Source organism: Brachyistius frenatus, unplaced genomic scaffold, assembly GCF_029030835.1.
Source record: "Brachyistius frenatus isolate BFR_SWC_R1_liver_20210118 unplaced genomic scaffold, ASM2903083v1 Contig_68, whole genome shotgun sequence".
Taxonomy (NCBI): Eukaryota; Metazoa; Chordata; class Actinopteri; family Embiotocidae; genus Brachyistius; species Brachyistius frenatus.
The window spans coordinates 1,574,262-1,588,232 of NW_027210667.1; the positions used below are offsets into that span (position 1 = coordinate 1,574,262).

A 13,971-nucleotide genomic window follows, 5' to 3' on the forward strand; every position below is an offset into this window, starting at 1 on the left:
TTTTGCATCTACTGTGGTGGTCTAGACTTTGATGGCACTCCTGCATGATGGCAATAAACTATTTTGAATGAAAGATGGGCTGATTGTTTTCATGCACAACACTTCCCGTCAGCTCTGCGGAATTAGACGAAGGTGTCTTCTATTTAAATGTGAATTAAATGTGTTTCCTAGAACAACGAATCCGGGCTCAAATGTAAATGTAGAGTCGCGTGAACGATCCTGGTCTATCAAGTATTGGAATGCAGCCTAGTTCACAGAGCTCCACCCTAACTACACTGTGCATATAGTAATTGGGTGGAGCTGTGTGCTGTTAAATATTTACCCAGCATTCAACTGAGGTGGAGCAGGATAAAATACGGATCTTGAGGCTGCTTGTTTCACTGCAGCTTGAATTTCCTTTATGGAACGTTTAAGGGAGCCCTGTAGACCATGGATTCCCATACAGTGTACAAATACATCTGCCAGTTTTGCCTGAGCATGCAGGTAGGAGCATCGTCTCCGGTACGCCGGTCCCTTTCAGCTTCCAGCTGATGTCATCAGAAACCGAGTGCATGTCTTCTGTCACCTGCAGATTGTTCGGGGTTTGGACGAGGTGACGCTCCTGAATCCTCCAGAGGAAGTTGTCCCAGACCATCTTCTGGAAGTGTTTTACTCCTGTGACGAACCTGCTACCGTTCAGCTGGACTTTGTTGTATCTTTTGAAACCGGCACAATTTCCACACTCCTGCTGACACGGTGGCGTTGTGACCCCGGCGACCCCGAAATAAAGACTGTGGAGCTGAACCTGCCAGATTGGTTGGTGTATCAAGCTGATGGGATCGTTCCAGACTCTCTCTGGGTGCTGAGTTGCATCCTCCGAGTTTCAGTCGGAAACGGTGGATCCGATGATACCGAGAGGTCCGTCACAGCTCAGGATGTGGCAACTCTGCAGCCCAAGCCCTTCTTTAGTCGACCTGCCAAGCAGCATCAGCTCTGTATTGCCTGGAGCTCACAAATGCTGCAATTAACTCAACAGTTTTTAAAGAAGCAGTGCCCCTTAGAGCAAGGTAAGGTTGGAGAAGGCGGCTCAAAACTGAACATGTCAGGCACCTAAAATCAGAAAAAAGTTCAAGTGGATCTTAGAAATTCTACATTTAATCTGACAGCAACTTGTTGAAATGTAAATTGAAATGATGTCATATCGGGGCGTGTGTTTTTACATGATGGTGATTAAATATAAAACCCTACTTCCTACTGAAAACTCTACATGTCATTCAGAAACAGTACATTTGCTGTCTTCAATTTATGCTTCAACCGGAGAAAGTTTTGGCATCACAAAGACGCTGGAGCCCTACAGGAGTGAGGCTCTGGAGTACCTGCGCGTTAAAGCCTCCTCTTTTGCCTGGTAGGACAACCAAACTCGCATCGTACATAACGCAGCTTTTTACTCTAACGATGCAGATTTGATTTAGGGTCCGTTCACCGTGTTGTTGCCAGGTGTACAGTCTCCATCTGGATATTCGTGACCAGCCACTGCCAGGAACCCTCGTGCAGTGTGTTTCATCATATCGACTCCCATGATAATTATGTCACTCCAACACTATTCCTCACAGATTCAGGTATAATTAAGATTATTATTTTTTTCCTCTCACCTCTCAGATATAATCATTGTCTCATTATCTGGATTTATGCGAGTCTCTCACCATTTCCTCATGAAATGCAGGCCAGCTCCACGTCCAGACGACAGGAGAGTCTGAGGAATCTTCTGCATTTCTCTCTTCATTCAAGGTGCCCTTAAGACAGTGGTGCCAACTCAGTGTCATGCTGCACGGCACAACGGTGAGTCGCCTCTTGTTGACAGAGGATATTATTTACTATGTGCATAGTGGTAATGAAAATAAATTGGTGTCTGTCGCTGGATCTCAGGTGACCGTCTCCATGGTGTGCATGGAGGAGGAGCAGAGAATAGTAAAAGTTATGGAGCAAACGTAGGTCTACCTTTAACACCACTAAGAGAGTCAGCTGTAACACAAAGAGGAAGAAAACAACAGCTCAAGTGTTCTGCTCATCTGTTCCCAACAGGTTGAGACATACTGTGGTGCTGGATGACACAGAGGGATATTTTGTGATTGGTGGAGGAAAATATATACGAGGTGTGGAAGGTTATTTTGGACCGGTGGTATATTACCGTGACAGAATATCACCGTACACCACGGTAACACTACTCCTACTACCACTATTATATCACTACTGTCTACAGTTACTGTCTGTGTCAGATGTTCACGTGATTTATTTCCTCTGCAGTCTGAAATTGTCCTTCCAGAAGTCATTAGGAATGTGAACCTGACCGGGTGGCTGCACGCCTGTCAGGAATTTCGTCTTGACATGAATGTGAAGATCAGTGGCTATTCACTCAAGGCCAAACTGGAGAACCCAGAGTCTGGTAATAGGCTTGTATATCCACTAGGTGGGGCTAAAGCTGCTGTATCTGAAATATATATATATATGTATCGTTTTTTTTTAAATAAATTCCTCTGTAAAGTAGAAGGAAAAGGAAAGTGTTTCTGTTTGGTATTGTTCTTTTCAGGAACCTGTTTGGATGCTTTCCACGAGTGGACGGTAAAGAAGAGACCACCATCATTTGCACAGAGTGAGCTGTGGGAGGCAGCTGACCCTCACAGAAGACATGCTGCTAAACTGGCCAAGTTGTTGGCTTTCAAACATGGTAAGGAGGAGGGAGTTTATTTATACAGCACCATTCAGAAATATGGCAATTCTATTTACTTTACAGAGACGTAGAAATACATTTAAAAAGACAAGAAAAACATTAAGAATAAGGAACTAGGAAGAAATTAAAATCGCATGTTAAAGACAAAAAAAATAAGGCAGGTCACAGTGCTTCATAGAGCATTCATGAATATTTGTTATTTAATGGAAAGCCTCAGCAAACAATAACGTTTCAGAACTTTATTCCACAGGTGGGAAGCATAGAAACTAATAGTTATTTCACCTTGTTTGGTTTTGATACTGTGAACACTTAAAGTAGTAAACTTATCTCAGATAATGTGAGGGGTTTGGATGTTTCATAATGTACATGTAAATCAAAGATTTAGTCCCGAGACTGTTCAGTGCTTCATAGGCGAGTAACAGGGTTTTAAAAGAGATGGACTCTACTTAAAAATATACAATTGGCGTCTTTGGAATCGCCAATACATTTTGAATTGAAATGTTTGGCTGCACAGTGAGAGTTTGAAATGACTGCTGGTTTTGCTGAAATACGGAAACACAGAAATAATCTTAATTCCTTCCTTGCAGGAGGAAGAGCAGTGAGCCTGCCAGCTGTGGGCAGAGCACTGTACTCCTTATCACTTAATAAGCTGGGCAGAGCGAGCAGCACTGGAGTGGTCAGCAGAATATTACCACTGCTGCTCCAAGCCGGCTGCCTCACTGATAACCAAGCTCTGCACATGTCGTCGGTGCTCTACAGCGCCGGCCTGGGAGTCCAGAAACAGCCCTATAAGGTGTGTTTTGCTGGGTCAGCCATAACTAAAGCACGCCGGTGGTTAAAATGTCCAGTTTTTCTATCCTCACCTGCCTCTTGTGTTTGGTGCCAGGCTTGGCTTCTCGCCCTGCTGGCTGCCCAGAAGGATGATCGACTGGCTCTTCTGCAGCTCGGGCACCTGCACCACCAGGGGCTCCACGGTCTCCCCACAGATGCAGATCTGGCCTATGCATATTACGCAAACATTGCTAAACAGACAACTGTTGACCGTCATAATCTCACACCACAGCAGGTAACATATGCATTCGCTAATGGGTGCTTTGGGGTACTACAGTACATCTAAACAGACCATATCAGAGTGCTGTGTTCGTACACTGCTTTACCTCAAACAGTAATATTAACGCAGAGGCTGTGAGGAAACTATCACATCTGATCTACGCATTTTTTTTTTCTCATATTATGTACCTGGCAGTTATTACAACATTTCAGGCGATATGCTAATACTTTTTTTTTTTTTTGTTCCTCAGTTTATTGGGGCTTTAGTTTTCAGATTTCCATCATCAATATGTTTACCTGTGTCACTGCTTTCCATATGAAACAGATAACAGTGTGGTAAAGGTGGTGTTATTACAGAGCAGCATTATGGACTATTTGGAAATGTTTTAGGTAGAAAATCAACAGTAGAGAGGAAAATACACAAACTTCTCTTTTTCCTTTTCTTTTTTTTTCCCAGACTTTTGTTGAGGATGTTTACTTGAACAACGAGGAGACGGTGAATCTGCAGACCAATAAAGACCACTACATCTTTCAATGGCTTAAGCTACAGGCACGCAGTGGAGCAGCTGAGGCAGAGGTAACCGATTGTGTTGTGAACCTGTCTTTTTTTTTTTTTTCAAGCATCTTGGAAAACTTGCAAAAATTCTTCTGTGGATGTATGCCGTCTCCGTTCCTTCTGTCTCTTCATATAATCCCACTCTGTCTCTGTAATGTTCAGAGCACGGAACGGCATAAACTCATGGAGCTCCTTGACCGCTCCGTGCCTTTAAGCACTGAAAGTCGCAGAACTTCACTCACCAGGCTCTGTATGGGCCATCTCTCACAGGCTTGTTCTCTATGCAGATGATGACAGTCTGATGACTTAATGATTCTGGCTGTTTTCTTTGAGCTCATTGTGATGATGCGGAATTAATTTAAGACCGCAGACACCTCCCCAACTTTACAAGAGCTCAGTAATTCTGAACAAATCTCCAATTCTGTTTGCAAAAATGCAGACCCGGAACCTCCACCACGCTTCACTGTGGCCTGCAGATACTCATCCTTAAGATAGTTTTTTTTTTTATTAACAACACAGCAACTGTCTTGCAGCAAGCTGTTGCCCGCATGCTGTTCTGGGGTCAGCAAGGAGTCGCTTCAAACATCCAGGAGGCCGTGAGACACTACAAAAGGGGAGCTATCCGGGAGGACCCAGTGTCAATGTATGACTATGGGATAGTACTTCTGCAGGTGAGATTATGTATTTAAATCTATTGAAAGTGTACTCCTTACTTCAGTAGTACTTATCTGCTGTCTATTAAATATGAATGTTTTTTCTCTGTAGGGACGTGTGGTTGAAAAGGACGTTACAAAAGCTGTCATGTTCCTGAGGAGAGCAATGGACCAGGTTTAGAAGTCCATTTGAAGTCTACTTTGAGCTGCAAAAAAGTTTGCACACCCCACATTGGTTCTTACAATAGTCTGCGTTACAGGGTTATGTTCCTGCAATCAACGCCCTGGCCTGGTACTACGAGCAGTTTGAGCAGGACTACGAGGAGGCGGTGCAGCTGTGGGAGCAGGCCGATCTCCTCGAGTCTCCAGACGCTGCTTTCAATCTTGGTGTCATGTACTCGCAGGGTCTGTATCCAGGAAAAGCTGCCAACCAGGTTAGCCCAGCTGTAAAAACATCATCTAACTCACTAGTTTTGAGTGCTTCAAGTAAGTGGCAAACGATTTGTATCTCTTACAGCGTAAGGCCTATAAGTACTATCTGAAGTCTGCAGAGAGAGGACACATTAAAGGAGCTATTCACCTGGCTGATATCTGGACCACTGGGATACCCGGTCTCGTCAACAGACGTCCATCAGAAGCCGTTTTGTCAGCTACTCTCCCTTTAACTTACCCCACTTCACCTACATATTTCCTCACGTCTTGACTAAAATGTATTTTTAACTGACTGCAGGTGGGTGAAGTGGGCCGCTGAGCACAACGGCTACTTGGGCAGCATCTTACGGAAAGCCTTGGATTCTTATCTCAGGAATGACCTGTAATTGTTTTTTTTCCTCTATTCCCACTCGATGCTGACCAGGTAGCGGTGACAACAAATTAACATTCTAGCTGTCCTACAGGTTCACTTCCCTGTTATATTACCTGATGGCTGCTGAATCAGGGTATGAGGCTGCACAGTTTAATGTGGCATATCTGTGTGAACAAAACACGGTGAGTGATAGAAATGTAAATCTGAAGTTAATTTCTCTGCTTTAGCTCAAGTGTCATGGTCATATCCCTGTTTTATTCCTGCATATGTTCATTCTTAGAAATTGTTTTCACTCTGTGTGTCAATAGGGAGATTTTCTGGATCCTGCATATGCATCACACTGTATGTGGCGATATTATAACTTCACAATCCAAAGTCAAAATCCTGACACTTATGGTAATCACTCGCCTTAAATTAGATTAAATATGTGCAGACCTGTGCATGTTACACGTCATTTGACCTCTAATTCTATTATCCCTCCAGCCTTTATTAGGATGGGTGACCTGTTGTATGAGGGACACGGTGGCAGGCAGAAAGACGTGTTTTCTGCAGCACAGATGTACACACAGGCAGCACTGAGGAACAATCCACAGGTCGGTTTCTTTTAGATAGATTTTCTTGCTGTGTGCATATTTTCTTCATAGCCTTTTTTGATCATAGTTGTGTGTCTGTGCGCGTGTAAGTCATACTTGTCATCTTCCACAGGGATGGTACAACCTTGGCCTGCTTGCTGAGGAGGGTTACCGGCTGCCTCTCTCTACATTGATTGAACTTGGCCTCTCGGAGTTGTACCTGGCAGACAACACTTTTTTCCTAAGTGCTTTGTACAAAAGGTGTGTTTGAATTGTATGTGTTTGTACATCAGTTGTGAAAGTGAAGTAAAGTGTTTGACATATAAATCTGTAAGGACAAATATTCCATATTTCCAACAGGTGCAGAGACTCGGAAGATGCAGATTCATACTTGCCTTGCAGCCTTGCCCTCTTCAATGTATATCTACAGTCATTCCAGAAGGACTATAGTGTTGCAATTAAGGTTAGTGTGATATGCTATTGTACACTCCTATATATTAACTCAGTAATCATCATAACATTTACCGGCTCAATATTTTCAATATATTATATTTAAACTTCATTTTATTCGGTAGGTGGACTCAAATATGTTTCCCTTGATATATGATGTTTGATTGGCCACTGCAATTCATAACACCGCATTCAATTTCATAACTTGATCTTACGAAGAACATTTTACCTTAAAGAAATAAATCATTATGGAGTTCAGATAATGCAGAACAATAGCACAATGTTTCCCTCTGGAATGTTGTTGAACAAAAGTAAAATGTGGCATCCAATAGAAAGTAAAACTACCTTGAAATTAAACTAAAGTACAAGAGCAGGTTCACCCAGCTTAAAATCTTACAGCACTGTATTGTTTTATTAACATTACTCGTGTTACTTCCCACAGTTCTGCACTGCTGTTGCTGTGGTTGCAGCTCCAACAACGTTCTTAATCCTCGGTGCACTCCGGATGCACGTCTTGTCTCTTAACTAGAACCGGGATCCTCGTACAGATTGTTGGCAAATCAAACTGAAGGTCTAAACAGCAAAGTAAACCCTCACTGCCACAGCACAGCAATATTTTGTATCTGTTTACTTCCTGTTTGCCATGGGTAACAAAACTGCTAGAAAAATGTATATTCTGTATAATTATAGAATTTTTTTGGACATATCTTGAAGGACTGTTTTTGGATTGTACGTTTATTCATGTTAAAAGAGTGAGTTTTCATTAAAATGAAAAAAATAACAACTAAACAATAAAGGGCCTGAATATGCGAGACGTGTCAGTGCAGATTTACAGGTAATAATGTAGCCTTAGTTCCAACATCATCGCTTTACAGAGTGCATCAAATGACACATACATGTAGCTTAAATTTGAAAATTAAATGTGGATTTACATACAGTAAACTGAATAAATATACACATTTGTTTATATAGAGTCCCGTTTTTTTTTAATCACTTGAGGGTACAAACACACTGCTGCTCAATAAGTACAAAGAAAACCCCAAGTATGCCAGAGAATTTCTAGCAATTCATATTCCTCACACCAAATCAAGCAAGCAATTACAAACCCTTCTCAAGAGACCACATTCATTCAACACAGCTTCTTATTAGCACCAGCAGAGTTAAATTCCATTTAAAGGAATGATTCAGCTCTGAAAGCTCTGAAATTTGTACTTGTAATCCTTTTTAGGAAAATGTGATATCATTGCTCTTGAACTTGATAAATATTGGATCATAATACTAATAACAGCAGATCTTTTTATTAATAGCCTTACAGAGGAATTGTAGTTCTATATTTTTTGCCTTTGATTCCTGGCAATAATTTCGTACAGCAGTTATGTTCCACCAGGCATCACATGACTGCAAATGCCATTGTGGACACTAAGTTACACGAGTGGAGTTTACGTTCTTAATTTAAAGGTGTACACATGATGGGTTTTTGCAAGCGGAGTATTTCAGCCACTGTCAGATAGTGGTGAGAAAAAGTATTCAGATCCTTTACTCAAGTAAAAGTACCAATACAGCAATGTAAAAATACTGCCTTGAAAGTAAAAGTACGACATTAAAAATGATACTTAAGTGAACGTAGAAAAGTATTTGCAGCAAAATGTAGTTAAAGTATTAAAATAAAAATAAAGATTTGGTCCCTGTGACTGAGATATGTTTGTATATGACATTAGTAGATTGTTAATGCTGAAGCATCTAATCAGCATTTTACTGTTGGAACTGCTGGAGTTGGAGCCAGTTTGAACTGTACACAGTTTTACATACGGAGACATCAGGTCAATTTGAAGGGTTGTGAGATGATTACTGGGAGAGAAAGGAAGAAGAAAATAAAATTTAAAAAAAGTTCTGATAAAACATCTGTTTTCAGTCCTCGGTGTCATTTTTGGTGAGATGTTGGGTCATTTTAATATTTATAAAAATGAAACCACGTGAGACATTTAGTATTGATATTATCTCTTTTTATTATTGTACTAACAGGCCTTTACACAGCATTTAGATATTTCTTGCAAACGGGTGCGTTTGAGTAGTCCCAAACATTCTAATTATTTGCACATCACATTTTGCCAATCCTGTATCATTAATGTATTTCTGTTGATGCATTGTGTCTTTATGTAATCTATAAACCACATGTATTGCATTTATTATCACATGCATCTTTTTTTTAATTTAGTTTTTCATGTATTTGTTTCTCTGTATGCGGTTGCAAATGTAAGTATGACCCTACATGATGCTTAATATACCTGCAACATCAGCTACGGTTATTTTGAGGGACTCTTGTGATTTAAGTCTCCTTTTTATATGCATTGTCTCAGGCTGTTGTTTTGTGGTTCAAACTGAACCACAAAACTATTTGTTCAAAACATTAGTTTTAGTATGTTTAATTCAGGCATCAATGAGTATACATACAGTGGTGTGAAAAAGTGTTTGCCTCCTTCCTGATTTCCAATTGTTTTTGCATGTCTGTCACACTTAAATGTTTCAGATCATCAAACAAATTTAAATATTAGTCAAAGATAACACAAGTAAACACAAAATGCAGTTTTTAAATGAAGGTTTTTATTATTAAGGGAGAAAAAAAAATCCAAACCCCCATGGCCCTGTGTGAAAAAGTGTTTTCCCCCTCCTTTTTAAAACATAACTTAACTGTTATCACACCTGAGTTCAATTTCTCTAGCCACACCCAGGCCTGATTACTGCCACACCTGTTCTCAATCAATAAATAATTTAAATAGGACCTGCCTGACAAAGTGAAGTAGACCAAAAGACCCTCAAAAGCTAGACATCATGCCGAGAGCCAAATAAATTCAGGAACAAATGAGAAAGAAAGTAATTGAGATCTATCAGTCTGGAAAAGGTTCTAAAGCCATTTCTAAAGCTTTGGGACTCCAGAGAACCACAGTGAGAGCCATTATCCACAAATGGAGAAAACATGGAACAGTGGTGAACCTTCCCAGGAGTGGCCGACCGACCAAAATTACCCCGAGAGCGCAGCGACGACTCATCCGAGAGGTCACAAAAGACCCCACAACAACATCCAAAGAACTGCAGGCCTCACTTGCCTCAGTTAAGGTCAGTGTTCATGACTCCACCAGAAGAAAGAGACTCGGAAAAAATGGCCTGCATGGCAGAGTCCCAAGACGAAAACCGCCGCTGAGCAAAAAGAACATTAAGGCTCGTCTCATTTTTGCCAGAAAACATATTGATGATCCCCAAGACTTTTGGGAAAATACTCTGTGGACTGACGAGACAAAAGTACAGCGCTGTAAAAGACTTATTGCAAGTTATCACGAACGCTTGATTGCAGTTGTTGCTGCTAAGGGTGGCCCAACCAGTTATTAGGTTTAGGGGGCAAACACTTTTTCACACAGGGTCATGTGGGTTTGGATTTTTTTTTCTCCCTTAATAATAAAAACCTTCATTTTTAAAAACTGCATTTTGTGTTTACTTGTGTTGTCTTTGCCTAATATTTAAAATTGTTTGATGATCTGAAACATTTAAGTGTGACAAACATGCAAAAAAATAAGAAATCAGGAAGGGGGCAAACACTTTTTCACACCACCATATAACGGCTTGAAATATTACAACATTGTGTTGCTGTTTTCTATTTAAAGAAAAGCTTCTGTGAGTTTAGGTGGTGCTGGTGGCACATGACTAATGTACCTTTTGGACAGCAGCTTGTAGTCAGCAGGGAAACTGTCCTTCAGCGGTACACTTGGGTTCAAGTCCTTGCGTCAGCTTCTGTTTTTGTGCAAGTTGCAAAATTCTTTGAACCTCAAGGGTTTCTGTTACCGTCCTGTTGTCAAGGGCAGTGACGCGGTTACAGAGGGTTGACAACATAACGTGAAGATTTCATTACGTGATTCAACTGCTTTACGAACACAGTTAAATGTGGACAGTGGCGGCACGGTGGTGCAGTGGTTAGCATTGTCACCTCACAGCAAAAAGGTTCCGGGTTCGAATCCGGTCCTGGGCCTTTCTGTGCGGAGTTCGCATGTTTTCCCTGTGCTTGCGTGGGTTCTCTCCGGGTTCTCCGGCTTCCTCCCATCATCCAAAAACATGCACCTCAGGTCAGGTTACCTGGCGCTGCGCTAGTGGCAGCCTGCTGCAGCAGCTCCCCCCTGAGAGCCCCCCTGCTGTAGTGAAGAAATTTCCCCTCAGGGATTAATAAAGTGAAAAAAAAAAAAAAAATGGGTGTTCAAAGTATACAGTACATATCTGCCTCAACAAATCAAGTATTAACTGGGCTTTACAAAAATCTGCCGCTCTAAATACTTTCAGACACAATAAGTCAAAGGTTGATTTTCTCTCTGCCCTGAACAATTTCTGCTAAAAGTGCCATTTTGTCAGACATGCACTCTCAACTATTCAAATGGAGCTACTCAATAGAAAAGAGCCAGACTGTGGTTAGGCTGTTTGTCTGATGAGTGTGTATGCTCATGATTTTCAATGAAAGCGTTTGCAAATTAGTCAGAGACTTCTTTCAGGTGTCTTTGAGTGCTTTCTGTTACCTCATGTTGCTTTATAGGACAACAGCGTACTGATTTCTGGACTTGGTTTACTGATGATAAAGTCTTTTGTGAGTTTGAAAAGAATCATAAATTGCATAATGCCCCTACCAATATATATATGATGAGCTAATACTGTGATATATTGATCAAACTTGTCCCGACGCTAGTTTTTTCTGCCCTGTGCCATTACCACTATTTGAGTGGATCTATTAAAAAAGAAAGGTAGCTTTTACACAAAACTTGTTTTCCGGCTTCTAATTGTGAATTCCAAATATTTTCAATTACTTTGTACATTGAAAGGCTTCAGCGTGCGTGCAGTGCTTCAATACAAATATTGTGGTTCAAGTGCACTGCAGCCAGCCTTGAGAATTGCGGAGAGAAATGAATAGAAAAGGAAACGGCAGCATTGTGGGAATGTGAAATCAAATTAGTTTAACTCTGCGAGTTTTACTTTGTGCACATGTGCTTACCATGAATGCAGCTCCTGACAATCTACATTATCATTGCAATCTGTCTCTCTTTTCTCTTTCTTCTCATTCCCACCCACTGTTTTTTTTTTTTTTCTCTCCTGTTGTGTTTTTTATTTTTTTCCTTGTTTACCCTCTGTTTCTCTCCCCGTCTTTGCAGAAGGGCTATTTTGGCCGATGAAAGGAAAGAGTGCTGTGCCAGTTGTGAGAGTACAGCGCCGTGAGAGCTCCACTCGTTGATGGGATATACAGCAGGGATGTAACACGGAGGTGCAGATACAGCACAGGTACTTTGCGTGTGTGTGTGTGTGTGTGTGTGTGTATTCAGGAGGCAAGTATAAAGTAGTCATCTGCAGTAGTAAGTTCTGAGTTTCTCAATATTTGGTATTAGACAGATGAGAGCCTTTCACTGCAGCAACCAAGAATTGCGGCATCTTTTAAATGGTCCTTTTCTGAAGCTCACAACAAATTTTAAAAGTTAGTTTTGACTTCAAATGGACATATGGAGACAAAGTTTTAGTCAGTTATCTTTAATGTTTAAAGGTAAGTCTTCATGTAACCGCGTTAAGTTTAAACATTCTGAGTATATAATGATTTATGCTGAGATATGTTTGCTGTCTTTTTTGTGTCTTCAGCTTAATGACTGAATCGTTTTCAGTTCCGGTTGATATTCTGCTATAATTTATTATGAGTTATACACCTCATAAATAATTCAAATTGCCAGCATGAAGTAGTTTTTGTAGAAAAAACATTTATGTTTGTGTTTTTGCTTTCATCTCAAGCAACTCGTTAGATGTCAATTGAAAAAAAAAAAAAAAGAAGAGATTTTTATGGTAATATCAATTTTATGCGATGATCAGTGTGCTGTAGGTGCAACAACACAAACAGTTGGATCCAGAATTACCCTGAAGTAATACATAACATTCATGGTCCAACTTTGAAAAAAGCCCCTCTAGTTACACTGCATGATGCTAAAGAGACAATATTTGGAATTGAGAGAGTGGAGGCGTGGGAGGACAGATACGATGCACTGAAGTTAAATTATTTCCATGTTCTTGTTTATTCTTAGCCCTGTAGCCCTTACTGCAGCATCAACAAGTCAGGCACCCAGGTCTAGGTAATCAAACCTGACCTGTTTTCAGCCTTATTAGGTTAGTTTAAATGTACTACTCGTAGTACCTAAATCTAATGGTCATGTTGAATATGAGAAATCCTCTTCTTTCCTGAGACTTTAATGTTGAATGAAACTGCTTTTAGAATAACTGCCGTGTATTTTTACTCTCTTTGGTGATTTTATGTGAATATTAATCCGATTCAATGTTACTTCCGATCAGAAAGTAATGTTGATATTTTCATTGGTCAGACTTGTTTTTTTTCTTCCTGACGTGAAGCACCGTTTAACTTGTCTGACAGCCGACCTCGACATGCGTTAAATGCACGTTCTTACCACTGGACATTGTTTGAACATGGCTTTCTTAAAGGAAATATTTGGATTTCATCAAATATGTGTGACCCCATATATTTTGTTGTTTGCTGCAGTTTTTGACCAAACTATCCTCACCAGCATCATCACCAAACGCTTTTGACATTTGACTTGTTTTTAGCTGCTTCACTATGTGTTTGTTAGAATGTTGTAAGAAATAATACCTCAAAGACATTTTTGAAAGTATGTTTACAGGTGTGTTATTCAAATATCTTTAATTGCTGGTCAGTTAATACTCTTTGGTTGAAGATGGATATTTAATACTAAACATTTAGTGAATTTAATATCTACCAGATGATTTGTCTTTCCTGCAAAGCCATATTTTTTCATGTCATGTACTAAATGTTTTTTTTTTTTTTTTTACCATCTATATCAATACAATGCAAGTAAAACAGAAATACTTGTCAGTATCCTAATAGCTTGTTTTTCCACTACATACAAGGGCACCATGGTCACTAGGAGCCAGAGCTCTGTGGGATTCAGAGCTCTCCCAACGGGTGGACCATCGGCCATCTTCCAGCTCCTTCTTATTCTCTGTGGTCGCTTACTGGATGCTCAGGGTCAAGGTAAAAATATTTTCTCCTATGTCTTTTGTCGTGGGGTATGCAGGAAGGAAGGCATGCAAAGAGCCGTTATATATTTATGGCACTGTGATGTAGAATATTTTTTCATGAA

General features: G+C 40.4%; 1 protein-coding gene across 2 annotated transcripts; it reads left to right on the forward strand.

Annotated features, from left to right (window-relative positions):
• The first annotated feature begins 429 nt into the window (after positions 1-429).
• LOC138625967 (protein sel-1 homolog 3) lies at positions 430-8,925 on the forward strand. Of its 2 annotated transcripts, none has more exons than XM_069707315.1 (23): positions 430-483; positions 572-1,046; positions 1,258-1,384; positions 1,477-1,598; positions 1,703-1,818; positions 1,906-1,967; positions 2,062-2,194; positions 2,284-2,446; positions 2,567-2,704; positions 3,295-3,500; positions 3,594-3,773; positions 4,215-4,334; positions 4,847-4,984; positions 5,079-5,141; positions 5,227-5,400; positions 5,484-5,611; positions 5,697-5,780; positions 5,863-5,953; positions 6,080-6,167; positions 6,255-6,364; positions 6,477-6,604; positions 6,704-6,806; positions 7,236-8,925. In XM_069707315.1, the coding sequence occupies exons 1-23, from the start codon at positions 430-432 to the stop codon at positions 7,320-7,322; spliced, it is 3,090 nt and encodes a 1,029-aa protein (XP_069563416.1). In that variant the 3' UTR covers positions 7,323-8,925. The 2 variants fall into 2 exon arrangements, with proteins under 2 accessions (XP_069563416.1, XP_069563417.1); XM_069707316.1 differs by having other exon boundaries at positions 2,284-2,422.
• Positions 8,926-13,971: the final 5,046 nt, after the last annotated feature.

Excerpts from the sequence above, each read along its gene's own strand:
- LOC138625967 (XM_069707315.1), top strand. The coding sequence starts at position 430 with ATGGATTCCCATACAGTGTACAAATACATCTGCCAGTTTTGCCTGAGC. Across the intron at positions 5,612-5,696 it reads CGTCCATCAGAAGCCGTTTT|GTGGGTGAAGTGGGCCGCTG; the intron begins GTCAGCTACTCT and ends AACTGACTGCAG. Across the intron at positions 6,605-6,703 it reads CTAAGTGCTTTGTACAAAAG|GTGCAGAGACTCGGAAGATG; the intron begins GTGTGTTTGAAT and ends TATTTCCAACAG.